Source organism: Mobula birostris, chromosome 31 (genome assembly GCF_030028105.1).
Source record: "Mobula birostris isolate sMobBir1 chromosome 31, sMobBir1.hap1, whole genome shotgun sequence".
Classification (NCBI taxonomy): Eukaryota; Metazoa; Chordata; class Chondrichthyes; order Myliobatiformes; family Myliobatidae; genus Mobula; species Mobula birostris.
In genome coordinates this window covers 27,976,075-27,995,550 of record NC_092400.1, presented here as the reverse complement: position 1 = coordinate 27,995,550, position 19,476 = coordinate 27,976,075, and the positions used below count along the sequence as shown (strand labels likewise).

Genomic DNA, 19,476 nt, shown 5'->3' with positions numbered 1-19,476 from the left:
CCATGTACCTATCCAGGAGTTTTTTAAAAGACACTATTGTAACCGCCTCCACCACCATTGCCAGCAGCCTATTCCATGCACTCACCACTCTCTACGTAAAAAACGTACCCCTGACATTTCCTCTGTACCTACTTCCAAGCACCTTAAAACTGTTCCCTCTCATGCTAGCCATTCCAGCCCTGGGAAAAAGCCTCTGACTATCCACACGATTAATGCCTCTCTTCATCTTATACACCTCTATCAGGTCACCTCTCATCCTCCGTCGGTCCAAGGAGAAAAGGCCGACTTCACTCAACCTGTTTTCATAAACCATGCTCTCCAATTCAGACAACATCCTTGTAAATCTCCTCTGCACCCTTTCTATAGTTTCCACATCCTTCCTATAGTAAGGTGACCAGAACTGAGCACAGTACTCCAAGTGGGGTCTGACCAGGGTCCTATATCAGAAGATCACAAGACAAAGGAGCAGAAGTAGGCCATTCAGCCCATTGAGGCTGCTCCGCCACTCCACCGTGAGCTAAACTATTCTCCCATCTAGTTCCAATTTCCGGCTTTTTCCCCATATCCCTTGATAACATGACTAATTAGATACCTATCAATCTCCTCCTTAAACACCCTCAATGATCGGGCCTCCACAGCTGTATGTGGCAACGAATTCCATAAATCCACGACCCTCTGGCTAAAAAAATTTCTCCTCATCTCTGTTTTAAATGGGTACACTCTAATTCTAAGACTGTGGCCTCTTGTCCTGGACTCACCCACCAAGGGAAACAGCCTTTCCACATCTACTCTGTCCAACCCTTTCAACATTCGAAATGTTTCTATGAGATCCCCTCTCATTCTTCTATACTCTAATGAATACAGTCCAAGAGCCGACAAATGCTCCTCATATGTTAGCCCCTGCATTCCAGGAATCATCCTCGTAAATCTTCTCTGAACTCTCTCCAACATCAGAACATCCCTTCTAAGACAGGGGGCCCAAAACTGCACACAGTATTCCAAATGAGGTCTCACCAGTGCCCCATAGAGCCTCATCAACACCTCCTTACTCTTATACACTATTCCTCTTGAAATGAGTGCCAACATAGCATTCGCTTTCCTTACTGCCGATCCAATCTGGTGGTTAACCTTTAGGGTATCCTGCACGAGAACCCCCAAGTCCCTTTGCACTTCCGATTTTTGAATTTTCTCCCCATCTAAATAATAATCTGCCTGATTATTTCTTCTTCCAAAATGTACAACTGCACATTTCTCAACATTGTATCTCTCTGCCATTTCTTTGCCCACTCTCCTAAACTGACCAAGTCTCTCTGCAATCTTTTCGTTTCTTCAACACTTCCTGCTCCTCCACCTATCTTGGTGTCATCCGCAAACTTAGCCACAAAACCATTTAATCCATAATCCAAATCATCGATATATATTGTAAAGAGAAGTGGCCCCAACACTGGCCCCTGCGGAACACCACTAGTAACCGGCAACCAACCAGAATAGGATCCCTTTATTCCCACCCTTTGCTTTCTGCCTATCAGCCAATGCTCCACCCATTCCAATATCTTTCCTGTAATTCCATGGGCTCTCATCTTATTAAGCAGCCTCATATGCGGCACCTTATCGAAGGCCTTTTGAAAATCCAAATACACAACATCCACAGCCTCTCCCTTGTCAATCTTATTCAAGATTACCTCAAAAAATTCCAATAGGTTGGTGAGACAGGATCTTCCCTTCATGAAACCATGCTAGCTTGGGCCTATCTTGTCATGCACTTCGAGGTATTTCATAACCTCATCCTTGAGGATCGACTCCAAAAACTTTCCAACTACCGATGTCAGACTACTAGGTCTGTAATTTTCTTCTTCCTTCCTCCCTCCTTTCTTAAACAGCAGAACTACATTTGCGATCTTCTAGTCCTCCGGAACCATGCCAGAGTCTATTGATTCCTGGAAAATCATTTCCAATGCCTCCACAATCTCCAAAGCCACCTCCTTCAGAACCGGTGGGTGCACCTCATCTGGTCCAGGAGACTTATCTATTCTTAGTCTATTTAACTTCCCAAGCACTTTATCTCTAGTAATCTTGACTGTACCTAATTCTATTCCTGAGACCTCTAGCTATCAGGTATGTTGCTAATATCTTCCACTGTGAAGACTGATGCAAAATACTCATTTAGTTCCTCTGCCATCTCTTTGTTACCCGTTATAATTTCCCCAGCATCATTTTCAATCAGTCCTATATCTACCCGTGTCACTCTTTTACTCTTCATATATTTAAAAAAACTCAGTATCCTTTTTAATGTTAATTGCTAACTTCCTTTCATAATTCATCTTTTCTTTCCTAATGACTTCCTTAGTTTCCTTCTGTAAGTTTTTAAAAGTCATCCAGTCCTTAATTTTCCCACTAATTTTTGCTTCCTTGTACGCCGTCTCTTTTGCTTTTATTTTAGCCTTAACCTCTCTCGTTAGCCACATTTGTGCCATTTTTCCATTCATGATTTTCTTTTTTCTTGGAATATATTTTTCCTGCACTTTCCTTATTTCTTGTAGGAATTTTGTCTAATTCTGCTCTACCATCCCTCCATCTAGCTTACTTTTCCAATCTACTTGGGCCAGTTCCTCTCTCATACCACTGTAATTTTCTTTGTTCCACTGAAATATCGATACACCTGATACCAGCTTCTCCTTTTCAAATTTGAAACTGAACTCAATCATATTATGATCACTACTTCCAAGGGGTTCCGTTACCTCCAGCTCCCTAATCGCCTCAGGTTCATTACAAAGCACCCAATCCAAAACAGCTATATAACTGCAACATTACCTCCTGGTTCTTAAACTCAATCCCATGACTGATGAAGGCCAATGAACTGTATGCCTTCTTAACCACAGAGTCAAACTGCGTAGCAGCTTTGAGTGTCCTGTGGACTTGGACCTCAAGACCCCTCCGATCCTCCACACTGCCAAGAGTCTTACCATTAATACTATATTCTGCCATCATATTTGACCTACCAAAATGAACCACCTCACACTTATCTGGGTTGAACTCCATCTGTCAATTCTCAGCCCAGTTTTGCATCCTATCGATGTCCCACTGTTACCTCTGACAGCACTTCACACTATCCACAACACCCTCAACCTTTGTGTCATCAGCAAGTTTACTAACCCATTGCTCAACTTCCTCATCCAGGTCATTTATAAACATCACAAAGAGTAGGGGTCCCAGAACAGATCCCTGAGGCACTCCACTGGTCACCAACCTCCATGCAGAATATGACCTGTCAACAACCACACTTTGCCTTCTGTGAGCAAGCCAATTCTGGATCCACAAAGCAATGTCCTCTTGGATCCCATGCCTCCTTACTTTCTCAATAAGCCTTGCATGGGGTATCTTATCAAATGCCTTGCTAAAATCCATGTACACTACATCTACTGATCTACCTTCATCAGTGTGTTTTGTCACACACTCAAAAAATGCTATCAGGCTCATAAGGCACGACCTGCCTTTGACAAAACCATGCTGACTATTCCTAACCATATTATGCCTCTCCAAATGTTCATAGTTTCTACCTCGCTGGATCTTCTCCATCAACTTACCAACCACTGAAGTAAGACTCACTGGTCTATAATTTCCTGGGCTATCTCTACTCCCTTTCTTGAATAAGGGAGCAATATCTGCAACCCTCCAATCCTCTGGAACCTCTCCCGTCCCCATTGATGATGCAAAGATCATCGCCAGAAGAGCCTGAGCAATCTCCTCCCTCACTTCCACAGTAGCCTGGTGTACATCTCGTCCGGTCCCGGTGACTTATCCAACTTGATGCTTTCCAAAAGCTCCAGCACATCCTCTTTCTTAATGTCTATATGCTCAAGCAGTGTACAGGATAATGCAAATATCTAATCAGCCAGTCACTTGGCAGCAACTCAGTGCATCTCAGTGCTTAAAAGTACATAGAGATGGTCAAGAGGTTCACTTGTTGTTCAGACCAAACATCAGAATGGGGAAGAAATGTGATCTAAGTGACTTTATAGTGCCTGTACATGTCACTGTGCTTCGTGACTGTATCTGTGTGGCTGAGTAGATACAAGCAAACCTCCTCTGGTGCTGTTTGTGTCTTCACAACATCTAGTGTTTTTAAGAATGCAAATATTGTACCAGGAAAAATTTCACTGTATATTCTGCTTCTAAAGTGTAGGCATGTGCACCTTTGAGGCTGTGATGTCTAATTAATATTAATTTAACATAGAGTGAGTTCATTTGAAGGTTAATTGCTACTCAGACTGGAGATCAAAACCCTGGTTTTGTTTGAGGGAAAGTCAATTAATAGCCTAAAGACAGTGTGGCTCTGGTATTTTTGCTCCCGGTTATTTTTTTTTCACTGCAAATAAGTGAATGCTTTAATGTGACATAAAATATTGTGGCATATGTAGGATGAGGTACTTAAAATACTTGCACTATGAAGGTTTGAATATTACTTTAAGGTTGTATAATTTGGTGTTTAATATTGTGCTCTTTAAATATCTCTTTCTGTTTGGTTTATTCCATGATGTCACTTGTATTTATATACAATTGTACTTTGATGCTGCATTCCTTGTGACGCTATTTCTTGTGTTAAAGGGTTGCCCCATGCCGCACTCCAGGCTCTCTGCAAACTTATCTCAGCTTCGGAGACAGGAGAACAGCTCATTAATCGGGTGAGTACAAACCCTGGACTCTCCTGCGTTTATTCGTTGCCACTGAAGTAGGTCATGATGCTGCGCCTCATGTCAAGTCGTTTCAGTTCTACAGGACACAGAGATGAGCTTTGAATTACTGCCGATATTCTTGTAATTAAATACACAGTATAATTAATTTAAGCTTCGCATAATTCAGTTTAATATCAGAAAATGTATACAACTTGAAATTCTTACTCTTCACAGACATCCACCAAACAAGAAACCCAATCGAATGAATGACAGAAACATCAGAACTCTAAAGCACCCCTCCCATCATACAAACAGCAACAGAAGCATTGACCCCCCCCCCCAATTTCTTCTAAAGTAGGGAGCGAAACAGCAGATTAAATGGCTATTGGATTGATTATTATTCTCAAGTTATTTTACCAAAGAATGTCTATGGGTAGATCATTTTTTGGGAAGTTGTAAAGTGTATCAAGCAAAAGTGATGGCCTTGTTGGAAAGGTTCAAAGGCAAACATAAACAGCCTGTTAGTTCCGGTATTAGACTGCAGCACACTGCCCAGGAGACCTGGGTACAAGTCCCAGGGATGGCGCTTGATTCGTAGCAAACGCAGAGGTAAGTTTGTGCTCCCAGCCCCCTCTCAGTCGCCGCTGGCCTTGCAAACACTGGCAAGGTCATGGCAGCTTAAAAAGAGACTGGAACAGTGATGGGCCAGCTCCAAAATGGCACCGACGCCAACAGTGAGCAGTTAAACACTCATGGTTCTTATGTAAAGATATCATGGTTGTCCTATTTAAAGAAATGTGTAATGTTCTACACACGGGAAGCATAATAAAGCTCGGACTTCTTTTTAAAAAAGATGATGAACATGAGGGCTACCCAGAAGCAGTCACATGAGCTGATGGCAAAGTGCCAGAAACTCTGACCTCCGAACAATGTAACATTGCAAGATGAGCAGTCTTTTTCCACAGAATAGCTAAGCGAGTAAACTGTTGAATCCATCACTGTAATGAGCAGGTCTAGTTTAATGATGCGTGACCCATAATCTGCAGATGCTCAGACTGAGCTAAGAAGTTAGGCCTTTTGCTGTGAGAATTACTTGCTTAATTTACGTAAAACCTGTACCAATTTTGTTTTTGACATAGATGAAAATGGGCTCCAACTTTTTAAAACACTGACTTTTAAGACAAGTAACTTTTATTTTCCATTTAATTTGTAAAGCGGAAAAAACATGGCATATATATTCATAATCAGTTAAAGAAGATCAGTAACTAAGACAACTGTCTTCCTTTTAAAGAATTATCTGGCAATATCATTATTTATTTACTTATTGAAATATAGCGTGGAATAGGCCCTTCCGGCCCTTTGAGCTGCGCCACCCTGCAATCCCCAATTTAACCCTTGCTTAACCATGGGACAATTTACAATGACCAATTAACCTACCAACTGGTAGGTTTTTGGACTGTGGGAGGAAACCGGAGCACCCGGAGGAAACCCACGCCATCCCAGGGAGAACGTACAAATCCCTTACAGGCAGCGACTGGAATTGAACTGGAGTTGCTGGTATTGTAAAGCTCTGCTAACCACTATGCTACCGTGCCACCCTTTGCAAGTGTCTTGGTCAGAGCGGAAAAAAGCCACATAAATATCATCCCTCTGCCCCACGGGCTATCAAGTAGAGCAGTAAAGTCATCTGTGATGAAGGGTCTCGGCCCGAACCGTCGACTGTTTACTCTTTTCCATTGGTGCTACTTGGCCTACTGAGATCCTCCAGCATTTTGCCTGCATTACTTTGATTTCCAGCATCTGCAGATTTTCTCTTGTAAAGCAACCTGTGTTTCAGTTAAGTTTTAGGGAGAGGACAGTTCCTTGCTTTTTCCAGGTGGTTCTCCTCAAACACAGCAAGATGCCACTGCATTTTTTTTCAGGGGATGGACTAGTGATGTTGCTCCTTTTTAAAAGGAGTGTGAAATACTGTCTCTGCAAACTCTGTGCCTGAAGGCAGAGTTCTAAAAGTGAAGAGGTATTCTGGTGAAGCAGAAAGCTGAGTAAATACTTGGTCTGCCACACATTCCTAAGGGATAAATGTTGAGGTTAATGCGGCGGTGTTCTTGAATTGGCTATCAGCAGTAGGAATTCTTCAAATCTTGATTTACAGTCTTTTAAATACTTGCAGTGGTGCCGGCTGGTGGCGCAGTGAGATCGGTGCCAGCTGGTGGCACAGTTAGATCAGCGCCAGACTCTGGAGTGAAGGTTCCCGAGTTCGAATCCAGGTTGGGCCACCCCCACGCGCGCTTTCCATCCGTGCCAGGTTGAGTGTCGAGATAGCCACTCGGCCTCATAAAAAATACAAGGGTCGAGTCAGGAACGTTCATAACATGACCCGGTTAATCCTGACACCACGTGCCAGACAAGAATGGCTGAGTGTCTGGTACGACACGCTTAAAAAAAACTTGCAGTGGTCACATTTTTGATGTTAACTGGTCAGCCTACTGTGAGTACAAAGGCTATGAAAATATACATGTATATTCTATTCTTGATCCATTCAGTGAGACTGGAAGAAAGGGACAGAGTAATTCACACGAAATGCCCGAAAACTCAGGCAATTTCTATGGAAAGGAATGAACAATTAATGTTTCAGGCCAAGACCCTTCATCAGGACTGCCGAAACATCTGTTCCTATCCGTAGGTGCTACTTGACCTGCTGAGTCTAGCTTTTTGTGTATGTTACGCTGGATTCCCAGCATCTGCAGAATCTCTTGTGTTTGTGGAAGGAAGGCGCATATTTGCTACCTCCAGGTGAGGGCAACTTTCGGGCTCAGGATTGTTAACCGATACCAACGGTGTGTTGGGACAGTCTGCATACAATTTGGGGAGGTTACTCAAGGGCACAGCTTTCAGTTGATGAGAAGTGGAAGTTGGAGACAGGAGCAACACACACAAAATGCTGGAGGAGCTGAGCAGGCCAGGCAGCATCTCTTGTTTGGAGTTGGGGATAGAACAGTCTCTGAGGGCAATTATTTTAAAGAACACCATTGAAGTGGAATTTACCCATTAGAGCCTTAGGGAATTACAGCACAGAAGCAGATCCTTTGGCCCATCTAGTCTATCCCAAAACCATTAAAACTACCTACTCCCATTGACCTGCACCAAGACCATCGCCCTCCATACCCCTACCATCCATGTACCTATCCAAACTTCTCTTAAACATTGAAATCGAGCTCGCATGCACCGTTTGTGCTGGCAGCTCATTCCACACTCTCATGGCTCTCTGAGTGAAGAAGTTTCCCCACATGTTCCCCTTAAACTTTTCACCTTTCACCTTTAACTCATGACCCCTGGTTGTAGTCCTGCTCAACCTCAGTGGAAAAAGTAGTTTGCAATTATCCTAGCAATATCCCCAATAATTTTATATACCTTTATCAAATTCTCATTCTTCTGCATTCTAAGGAATAAAGTCCTAACCTTATTGAACCTTTCCTTATAACCCAGGGCCTCCCACCCAGCAACATCCTTGTATATGTTCTGTCTACTTTTTCAGCCTTACTTACATCTTCCCTGTAAGTGGGTGACCAAGGCTGCACACTGTACTCCAAATTAGGCCCCACCAATGTCTTCTCAACTTCAGCATAAAATCCCATCTCTTGTACTCAATACCTTGATTTATGAAGGCCAGTGTGCCAAAAACTTTCTCTACAACCCTATCTACCCTAAAATTAAAGAATCAAATAAAAGAATGTGGTGTAATAAAAAAGTTCTAAGAATGTAAAGTGTTTCTGCACTTAACTTCGTGTTTTCTCACAGAAATTAGAAGCTTTGTAAACATTACCTGCTACAGGTTCCTGACGTATTTACCACGGCAAGTCAATAGGTTTCTTCACCCAAAAAAGTATCATTCAATAAATTCTTGCTTTTAAAACTTTTGAAAAATCTAAATGGTAACATATTTCTTACATAGCAACACACAAAATTCTCAGTGGAATTCAGCAGATCAGGCAGCGTCAATGGAAATGAATAAACAGTTGATGTTTTGAGCCAAGACCCCTCTTCAGGACTGAAATGGGAAGGGGATGATGCCAGAATAAAAGGTTGTGAGGTGGGGGGGAGAGGAAGGAGGCTAGCTAGAAGGTGATAGGTGAAGCCAGGTAGGTGGGAAAGTTGGTGGTGTATGCAAGGATTCCAGAGTCAGTAGGCCAAAATTGAGTTTGTAAATTATGTATGTCATAGAATGATGTTTGATCCCTCATGCAATTCCCTTGATCCCTTCTCTCAAAGCCTCAGTTCATGCCAGAACTGGTTGGTATGTTTGCATTTACGTTTGTTGAATATCTTTTTCTTAGTGACTTCAGGTGTGAACCTGGAGGGTGCAATATGTCAGTTGCCTTAACTGACCCCTTTCTTTCCACAGCACCCCATTACCACATTTCCAACATTTTTAGTTAGAAATTATTCATAGAATTCACTCACATTTGTCAGTCCTGCATTGGCTCAGTAAGCAGTGAACTCTTCATTCATTATTGTTAGGAATGTCTATGAATGCAACATTGCTCCTGGGATTATGTGGATTATGGGGATATAAATCTTGGATACGGCCATTCCATTGCTTCCTGGTGAAGAATTCAATAGTATAATTAGCTAATCAAATTTTAACACATGTTGATAATTTCTGATCTCACCTTGCCTTTTTACACAGATTATGTAGAGGTGAGGAGAGGCTCCATTCCTGCCACTTATTTCCAGACAGCCTGTACTGGCAATGATTAGTGACTGCAAGTAAAAGAAGAGTTAACATTATCCTTTAAAATACTTCATTGAGGATTCAAAAACAAATTAAGCACTGGCAACTACATGTTTGTATGAATTAAACATATGTTCTATGTTCTTTGTGCTAAACTTGGAAATTATGGTGTTCTATGTTATTAAGACCGTAAGATATAGGAGCAGAATTAGGCCATTTGGCCCATCGAGTCTGCTCCACCATTTCATCATGGCAGATCCATTTTCCCTCTCAGCCCCAATCTCCTGCCTTCTCCCCGTATCCCTTCATGCCCTGACTAATCAAGAATCTGCTGAAACTGTTCACGATATACATCTTGAAGAGGGGACCGAGGGCAGTGCACCTAAGTTTGCTGATGACACTAAATTGAGTGGAAAAGCAAACTGTGGAGAAGATGAGGAGAGTCTGCAGAGAGATAGATATTTTAAGTGAGTGGGCAAGGATCTGGTAGATGAAGTACAATGTTGGTCATCCACTTTGGAAGGAAAAATGGAAGAGCAGATTATTATTTAAATGGTAAAAAAAAAATTGCAGCATGCTGCTGTGCAGAGGGACTTGGGGAATGTTTGTGCATGAATCACAAAAGGTTGGTTTGCGGGTGCAGCAGGCCATCAAGAAGGCAAATGGGATGTTGGCCTTCATTGCTAGAGGGATTGAATTTAAGAGCAGGGAGGTTATGCTGCAACTGTATGGGGTACTGGTGAGGCCACACCTGGAGGACTGCATGCAGTTCTGGTCTCCTTACTTGAGGAAGGATATACTGACTTCAGAGGTGGTGCAGAGGAGATTCACCAGGTTGATTCCAGAGATGAGGGGGTTAGACTATGAGGAGAGATTGAGTCACCTGGGACTGCACTTGTGGAATTCAGAAGAATGAGAGGAGATCTTATAGAAACATATAAAATTATGAAAGGGATAGATAGGATAGAGGCAGGAAAGTTGTTTCCACTGGTAGGTGAGACTAGAACTAGGGGACAGAGTCTCAAGATTCAGGGGAGTAGATTTAGGACAGAGATGAGGAGGAACTGCTTTTCCCAAAGAGTGGTGAATTTGTGGAATTCTCTGCCCAAGGAAGCAGTGGATGCTACCTCAGTAAATATATTTAAGACAAGGTTGAATAGATTTTTGCATAGTAGGGGAATTAAGGGTTGTGGGGAAAAGGCAGGTAGGTGGAGATGAGTCCATGGCCAGATCAGCCATGATCTTATTGAATGGCGGAGCAGGCTTGATGGGTCAGATGGCCGACTCCTGCTCCTATTTCTTATGTTCAAATCTCTCAACTTCTCTTAAATATACCGAACGTAAAGACTTGGCCTCCACCACCACCTGTGGCAATGAATTCCACCAGAACCGCAGATTAATTGTGAGATGTTTATAACAAATTCCTTTACATTAGTGTAGCACGTTAAATATCCTGATTAAATTAGTGGACTAAAGGTTTTAAGACAAATGTGATAAATGTTTATAAGCTAATATCTAATAGCAGAACTTCCAGATGTTCTTTTAATGAGCTAAATAGTGCAAAGCTGCCACTGGATGTAACTGGCACACTAAATTAGTGAATGTACCTAGCGATTACTGAAATGTCCTATGTACATTTTTCAGCGGAGGTTTATCTTCTGCCATCCTTTTGTTAACCAAACCCAGTGAGCTGTAATAATGTGCCATGCGATAGGACATTCAGGTGGGAATCCTGAAATGTTGACAAGAGTGAGGGGAGATCAATTATCGGATGCAAAAGGTACTGCAGATGTTAGAAATCCAGAGCAAATTACTCAATGAAGCTCAGCAGGTCAGGCAGCATCTATGGATGGGAATTAATGGTCGATAGTTTGGGCTGAGACCCTTCATCAGGACACTTAATCAATTACTAGACACTGTCCCGTATTATGGAGCGTAGCGTTTGGGGACTCAGGAACAGGTCTGTAAATTAACTTCAAGGCCAGAGGGGGAAAAAGATGAGAAAAACACTTACTAAAAAAGATATTAAAAGCAATATAACACACTCTTCCTAAAAATCTGAACCATCTGTTTCCCATAATATTTCTCTAATGCAGCTGGCATCATTACTCTCAATTAAACTAATTAAACAGATATGTGTTTAATGCAAGTTAACAGCGTTGTGCCAAAATCCTCCTGCTTGGTGTTTCTCTGTGTGTTTATTTATTTAAGCTTTGCTGTTTGACGACTTGCTGTTTCAATTTACTGCACTGGAATATCACCTATGCATGAATCTAAAGCTTGTTTTTCTTTCTCCTGACTTCCTCTTTGAAGGCTGTAAAAAATGTGGTTGGAATGGTAAGTGCATCGAACTGGATTAATGCCGTTAAAACATTGGAGTTTGCAGTGAACTGTGTTAACGCTTTGATCCGTAGAGGCTTTTCACTGATTGTCTTTATTTTTGCTTTGCTCCCATTGAAATTCACATTTTTTCCGCTGCCCAAATACATTGTAGAAACCTCCATTTATTAACAATTGTGTGATTTCCCCACTTACTCTCTCCTCTAATCTTAGTTAGTTTAATTCATCTAAAGCATTTCCATCCCTTTCACACAGATGACAAGAAATGATTTTGCGGCTGTTTACAATGATCCTGTAACTGGTTTCTTGGTGGTCCCTTCAGGTTGCTCCTCCCTGGAAAAACAATGCTCAGCTTTCAGTTCCTACGTTCCTCCCCCATTCCCTGACAGTTCATCCTTGTGGTAAGCAACTGCCACTCTACAGTTCAATGCCCTCTGGTACTAGTGTTGCAATAAAAGTGATCTCAATACCCCAGCACCAACTTCCATGAATTTTCGTCAATGAAACTCATTTCGACTTTGGGAAATGCAGGAACTAAATAGATCTATAAGCTTAGGATAGGGGCGGCAGAGTAACGTAGTAGTTTGCACACCACTTTACTGTACCAGCGAAGCAGGTTCAATTCCTGCCGCTGCTTGTAAGGAGTTTGTACGTTCTACCTGAGACCGCATGGGTTTCCTCCGGGTGCTCTGGTTTTCTTCCATGGTCCAAAGACGTCCCGGTTAATTGGTCATTGTAAATTGTCCCGTGATTAGGCTAGGGTTAAATCGGAGGATTGTTGGACAGTGTGGCTGGAAGAGGTCCATGCTGTATCTCAACAAATTTTCAAAAAGCTTAATATCTGAGGCATAATCTCATCAGCTGTTTCAACCTAGGCTGTGAAATACTAACACATTTAGTCTTTCTCTTCATGCATTCTGTGCATTTAGTGCTTTCTGCGTCTTTGTACTTTCAGCTCTATCGTTTTGTCATCACTCTATGCTTAGTGTTGAGTGAAATAAATGTAAATCAAGTTGTAAGTCATGAAGTAACAGATACTTGTTGCAAGTATGAATAAATAAGTTTCAGATTCCCACTCCCCACAATTTGTCTTTAGGTTTATGAATATGCTTTCAAAATATCCATGTATGAAAATGTGGCTTTAGTTTATTCAACTCTTGAATAATTTGTAAAGTTAAACAGGTGCATAAGTAGGTTAACAGTGCATTACTTGGACTATGACTTTTGTTTCTCTATATGATGCCTTCATACACTGGCTAATGGAACTGCTAGCTACCTGTTCCCACCATCATTTATCTTCATTTCCTCATGCAAGGCATAAGGGCTTTGCTGGTTGTGCCACTATTTGTTGTCTTTGCTGAATGGGCATTTTGGAAAATGGGTAAAATCCAACTGTATTTCCCTGTAGCTTGTGACAAAACCACACGGAGTGATGCAGAGAGGTGTGTTCATGCTTCAAGAACTGGATACCAAGACCATAAAATATAGTAGCAGAATTAGGCCATTTGGCCCATCAACTCTGCTCTGCCACTTCTTTATGGCTGATCCCTTTTCCCTCTTGGCCCAATCTGTTGCCTTCTCCCCGTCACCCTCCATGCCCTGACTAATCAAGAATCTATCACCTCTGCCTTAAATATACCCAATGACCTGTCCTCCACAGCCGCCTGTGACAACGAATTCCACAGATCCACCACCCTGTGGCTAAAGAAATTCCTCCTCCTCTCCATTCTAAAAGGACGCCCCTCTTCGAATACTTCGAAAGCTACTGTCTTTCAAAAAAACGTATAATGTTGCTTGTATTCAGATTTTGAAGAACCTTCCCAACACCTTTGCTGTTTCCAGCAGCTACTGCTGCGGTTTTTCTTAGAACTAAACAATCCTAAGCAGTAATTTTGAAATGTGACCTTGAATGGTAACTAATGCCTCACACAAGACAGATTTGCAAGATCTGACTGTATGTCATGAGGTAGAATATTGATATCACTTGAAACACTATTATTACTTGTGCACTAAGTCAGTAGAACTCCTTTTCATTGACCTTTCCTCTCTCTTATAATCACATAAAAAGCTCTCATTATCAACCTGCCAATTATCTTTATTTCTGCTATCTCTCACTGCCTCCTTCTTTTTCATTTAAATGTTCTTTCTCACCACCTTTTCTTTTTGGTGTCATTGCTTTCCAATTTCCCTACACCAAGCTGTATGAAACCCCACATTGTTAGTGAAGCTCCTTTCTCGTGCGACCCTGTGAAGTTGTGTGGGTTAACTCAGGGCAGAGGCCGGCACTTGTGTTTGTGTTGCTACCAGGAGGGGGAGCCCCTGTATCACAAAGCGAGCAGAGGGGCTATAAACACAAGAAACTCTGTAGTTGCTGGAAATCCAAAGCAACACCCAAAATGCTAGAGCAACTCAGCAGGTCAGGCAACATCCATGGAAATAACTAAACAGGTCGACGTTTCAGGCCGAGACCCTTCTTCAGGACTGGGAGGGAAGAGGGAAAGTGTCAGAATAAAGAGGTGGGAAGGAGGAGAAGAACGACAGCTAGAAGGTGATAGCTGAAGGCGGACTGGTGGGAAAGGTAAAGGGCTGGAGGTGAAGGAATCTGATAGGAGAGGAGTGTGGACCATAGGAGAAGGGGACCAAGGGGGAGGTGATAGTCAGGTAGGGAAAGCTAAGAGGCCAGAGAAGGGAAAAGAACAAGAGGAGAGGGAGAGCAAATATTTTTTTAACCGGAAAGGGAAATCAATATTCATGCCATTAACTTGGAGACTACCAAAACAGAATAAGACCATAATACATGGGAGCAGAATTGGGCCGTTCGGCCGATCAAGTCTGCTCCGCCATTTCATCATGGCTGATTCATTTCCCTCTCAACGTCATTCTCTCGCCTTCTGCCCATAACTGTTCATGCCCTGATGAATCAAGGACCTATCAGCCTCTGCCTTAAGTTCACACAGGGACTTGGTCTCCACTGCCAGCTGTGGCAATTAATTCCACGGATTCACCACTATCTGGCTAAAGAAATTCCTCCTCATCTCTGTTCTAAGTGGATGTCCCTTTATTTTGAGGCTGTACCCTCTGGTCCTAGACTCCCCACCGCAGGAAACATCCTCTTCACAGCCACTCTAGGGCTTTCAACATTCAATGCATTTCAATGGGATCCTCCCTCATTCTTCTAAATTCCAGCAACTACAGGCCCAAAGCCTTCAATTGCTGCTCTTACGATAACCCTTTTGTTCTCGGAATCACTCTCACGAGCCTCCTCTGAAGCCTCTTCAATACAAGGTGTTGCTCCTTCACTCTGAGGGTGGCCTCACAAATTTGCCAATTTGCAACCAGTCACTAAAATATAAATGATTTGATTAATGTCCAACAGAGTCCTCTAGAATCAGACCCTCCTTGAACTTTGATGTCTCATTAAAACCTTTCAAAATGTGAACACTGTACAATGATGTGTCTCTTCCTTCTCTGCCCTACCTTACGAGGTATTACTTGTGTGGTCTTTCTGATGGAGACCAAGGAATGTTTTGGAGATGTGAGACTGCAGATGCTGGAACGTGGAGCGCAAAAAAAACACCCCAAACTGCTGGAGGAACTCAGCAGGTCGAACAGCATCTGTGAACTTGGGGGTGGGGGAGGGGGCGCAGGGGAGGGATTACCGGTGTCTTGTCACCTTTCTTAAGTGTCATATTCCGCCACTTGTAGCCTTTGTGCTTCCCTTTATCACCCAACAGCTGCTGTTTCAACCTTCATCTTCCTTTCTCCCCACTTCCTTATCTGGATCCATTTGTTTCCACCCACCTGCTCCCAACTCCATCCCTCCCCTCCTCCACACCTGGCTCCTCCTGCACATCACCATTCACCCCTCCTGGTTCCACCCCCCACATACTAAACATAATATTCCCCCCTCCACCCCAATCTGGTTCCTTCTGCTCTTCATTTCTTCCTTCATGATTTCCATCATCAATTCCCTTGGTTCTCATGTTCCAGCGCATGTGGCCTTATCATCTCCATCCTCCGTCTCCAGCATCTCCCCACTCCTGGCTCCATCCTTCTCATTTCTCACCTCTTTTCCTTGGCTGGTTCCCCTGTTGCCCAGCCGCCACCGTCTCCCAACTCCTCCTCTCTCCTTTCCCCCACCTGGCTCCTTCTGTGCAACACCCTTCACCATTTGTCAGCCCATGCATCATCTACCTGCCCCGCCTCACCCTTCCCCGTCTCCTCTTTAAGCTTCTCCTGGCACTCTCAGTCCTGATGCAGGGTCTCAACACATAGTGTTGATAATTCCTTTCCCCACTCACAGATGCTGCTTGACCTGCTGAGTTCCTTCAGCAATTTGATTTTTTTGCCAAATTATTATTTATTTCACTCCTGTTCTATTCTTCTTCCACTTTGGTATATTTTGCAGACTGAGAGAGATATATGTTTTATACATGTTTCTTCAGTTGCATTGCAGGAAGGATGTTGAGGCTTTACAGAGGGTGCAGAAGAGGTTTACCAGGATGCTGTCTGGTTTAGATGGCATGTGCCGGGCAAACTTGGATTATTTCCTCCGGAGTACTGGAGGCTGAAGGGAGATCTGAAAGAGGTTTATAAGGTTATGAGAGGCACAGATAGAATGGACAGGGATTGTCTGTTTCCCAGGGTAGAAATGTCGAATGCCAGAGAGCATGCATTGAAGGTGAGGGGGGGTAGATTCAAAGAAGATGTTCCTGCTATGCTAGTAGAGGCAAATACATTGGAGGCTTTAAGGAGACGCTTAGATAGGCACGTGGACATGAAAATGATGGAGGGATATGGCCTTTGTGTTGGTAGGAGGGATTAGCGTTTGGGTGTTTTTGATTTGCTTTTTAATGGTTTGTCAATATTGACATTACTGTCCATGTGTTCCTTGGGATACTGACTTGTACCTTATCCAGTAATAATTGGAAGTTCCTAGTTGACTTTTTTTCTCCTTGTCCCAATTCACTGCCTGAACAAAATTTGTTGAAATGGGGAAGCATACCTTTATAAGAACCTGTATAACTCAGTGGTTTGTTTGTTTTAAACTAGGAGTTTTGTACATGGAAGTTGTTAGGCATACACAATAATGTCAAGTGACATACACTGTTCTTTTGATAATCACTTGCCAAAATGCATCGGAGAATTCTCCATGTTCTGTGAGAATACAGAAGTACTCAAAGGGCTCCATCTAACATTTATTTTGTTTACTTATTGAGAGACAGCACTGAGTAGACTGTTGTAGACCTTTGAACCACACCGCCTTGCAATCTCCAACTGAACCCAAGCCTAATCATGGGACAATTTACACTGACCAATTAACCTACCAACCGGCACATCTTTGGACTGTGGGAGGAAACAGGAGCACCCGGAGGAAACCCACGCAGTCATGGGGAGAATGTACCAACTCCTTACACGCAATGGCACAGTAAAGTGTTGCACTAACCACTGGTTCCTCCAGCATTTCGCGTGTGTTACTCTGGACGTCCAGCATCTGTAGAATCTCATTCTCCTTCTACCTCTCCATGTTACCATCCCACTCACGGCAAAAGGAGGTCCCAAGTGAACGGTTTGTTCTATTGCACATGGTGCTGTTGGAAACCACTGTTTTTTTAAAAATACTCTTTATAAGATTTATACTTTTTAAACAAGCTCATGTAATTTTCACACTCACTGACAGAAAGCAGTATAGCAGCTAAACCAATAGTTTATCACCCTTCTCGTTTTTTATTAGCACGTTACCCATGTGATGTAATTGTTTTTAGTATGTAACCTATTAACTAATTCATTTTTACCTATGGAATTTCTCTTATCTATAAAAGTGATGGACTTTTCAGAGGTGCCATCTAGGGTTCTTCTTTATTCTTTTGTCTTACACTCCTGATCATCGTTTCTCAGCTCTTTATTTAGTTTGCTTAGTATTTGTATGTTTGTTTGTACTCTAAAATAGACTGAAATCTTGGGATTAAAACTGCTCATCATTCCTGACTCTCAGAAGAGCTATAAAGATCAGGAAATGAACAGTGATCCAACAGTAGGGTGCACAGCAGGGTGCTGAAGATCAAACCAAGAATAGCTGAACAGCCCTGCCCTGACCTGTGCGCCCTGTCTCTGTGTTCCTTGTCCTTAAGACATTGGTCATGATTGACAAAGGTTTCTCATCAGTTGCAGAACTTCCACATCAGTAATGCTAAAATGGTGCGGGCTTTGCCTTTTGAAGACATATTTGTCTGTGAATTGGACTATATGCCTCAGTAGGCAGCATGGCATTCACAAACATCAAATGAAGGTCAGGTATTGTAGAGTCAATCACAAACACGAGAAAGTCTGAAGATGCTGGAAATCCAAAGCAACACACACAAAATGCTGGAAGAACTCAGCAGGTCAGGCAGCGTCTATAGAAGTGAAGAAGTGGTTGACATTTTATGTCGAGACCCTTCTTCAGGACTGAGAAGTAAAGGGGGAAAGATGCCAGAATAAAAAAGGTTGGGGAAAGGAAAGGTGATAAGTGAAGCCAGGTGGGTTGGAAAGGTTGAGGGCTGCAGAATAAAGAATCTGATAGGAGGGGGAGAGTGGACCATAGGAGAAAGGGAAGGAGGAGGGGACCCAGGGGGAATGGAGAATAGATGAAAGGAGCTGGGGAGATGAGTTCACCGGAAGGAGAAATCGATATTCATGCCATCAGGTTAGAGGGTACCCAGATGGATGATAAAGTCATGCAGCTTCTTCAACTCAGCTTTCGCTTTGGATAGAGTTAATATGAACTTCACTGAGGGTGATCTGGTTGAACAAGTAGCAAACAATTGATCTTGGGAAACCAAACAGCCAAAGCTATTCCAGGAACTATTGAATTGTAGAATTGTAGTTTAATTGGCGATGCTAATGTAATTCCATCAGGTTTTAATGTTATGTTGAGCACCTACATATTACTACAATCCCTGCATGTCTTATGTGTTCCATTTGCTTCATTAACAACCTGAAAAACTGTACGCTAAATAGTTTAGTGATTCTTCCACTAAAACATTAGGATTATTCTAACAACATTTAGCACATAATCCACATCAGTCTTCCTTGTGTTGCCTGCTTTCTTTTACAATATTGTTCTTTGTTTTACACAGCTCCATCAAGTCCTTGTTCAACTTCAGACAGGGGAGAAAGACCAAGATTTTTCTTCAGCACCTATTCAACTGTCCATAAGTGTGCAGCTCTGGCGACTGCCAGGATGTCATGAGTTCCTGGCTGCCTTAGGTATGATGCAAATGAATATTTGATTTTTAGCAACTGAGTGGAGATTTGCTGTTCTGATTCCTTCAGTTACCAATCTTTCTCAGATTCTTCCTCTGATTTCTAGCATCATGAAGCCTCTGTGGCTTCCAGAAGCCATTTTCTTTCCCACCTTCCATACTTTAGAGGCTAATGTTGAAGAAAGGAAACTGGAATTTGCAGTGAAATGATTATAAAACTATTAATTCTCACTGTTGCATTTGGTAGAACATCTGGCAGTGGAACTTGGAAATCAAGAAACTGCAGTCAGTAATACCCTTCTCCTCCACAAATGCCACTTCTGCATCCTTGCAAGAAACAATACAATATGCCTTGAAAGAACAATTCAATCTACAAACGTTTGTATAATGCAATGGTAGCAGCAACTCAAACAAACCAATGCTGCTGCTGATGACCACACGGGTTGTTACTTTGTATGATGCATCCTCTGATGAATCCAATAATAAT

General features: G+C 42.5%; 1 protein-coding gene across 3 annotated transcripts in view; it reads left to right on the top strand.

Moving 5' to 3' along the window:
- The window catches only part of ttc28 (tetratricopeptide repeat domain 28), a 945,172-nt gene that overhangs the window by 898,081 nt on the left and 27,615 nt on the right, over positions 1-19,476 (top strand). For all 3 annotated transcript variants that reach the window (XM_072248021.1, XM_072248020.1, XM_072248022.1), the window contains 2 exons: positions 4,606-4,682; positions 18,864-18,993. In XM_072248021.1, the coding sequence (XP_072104122.1) occupies positions 4,606-4,682; positions 18,864-18,993 (207 nt within the window). The remainder of the gene's footprint in view (positions 1-4,605; positions 4,683-18,863; positions 18,994-19,476) is intronic.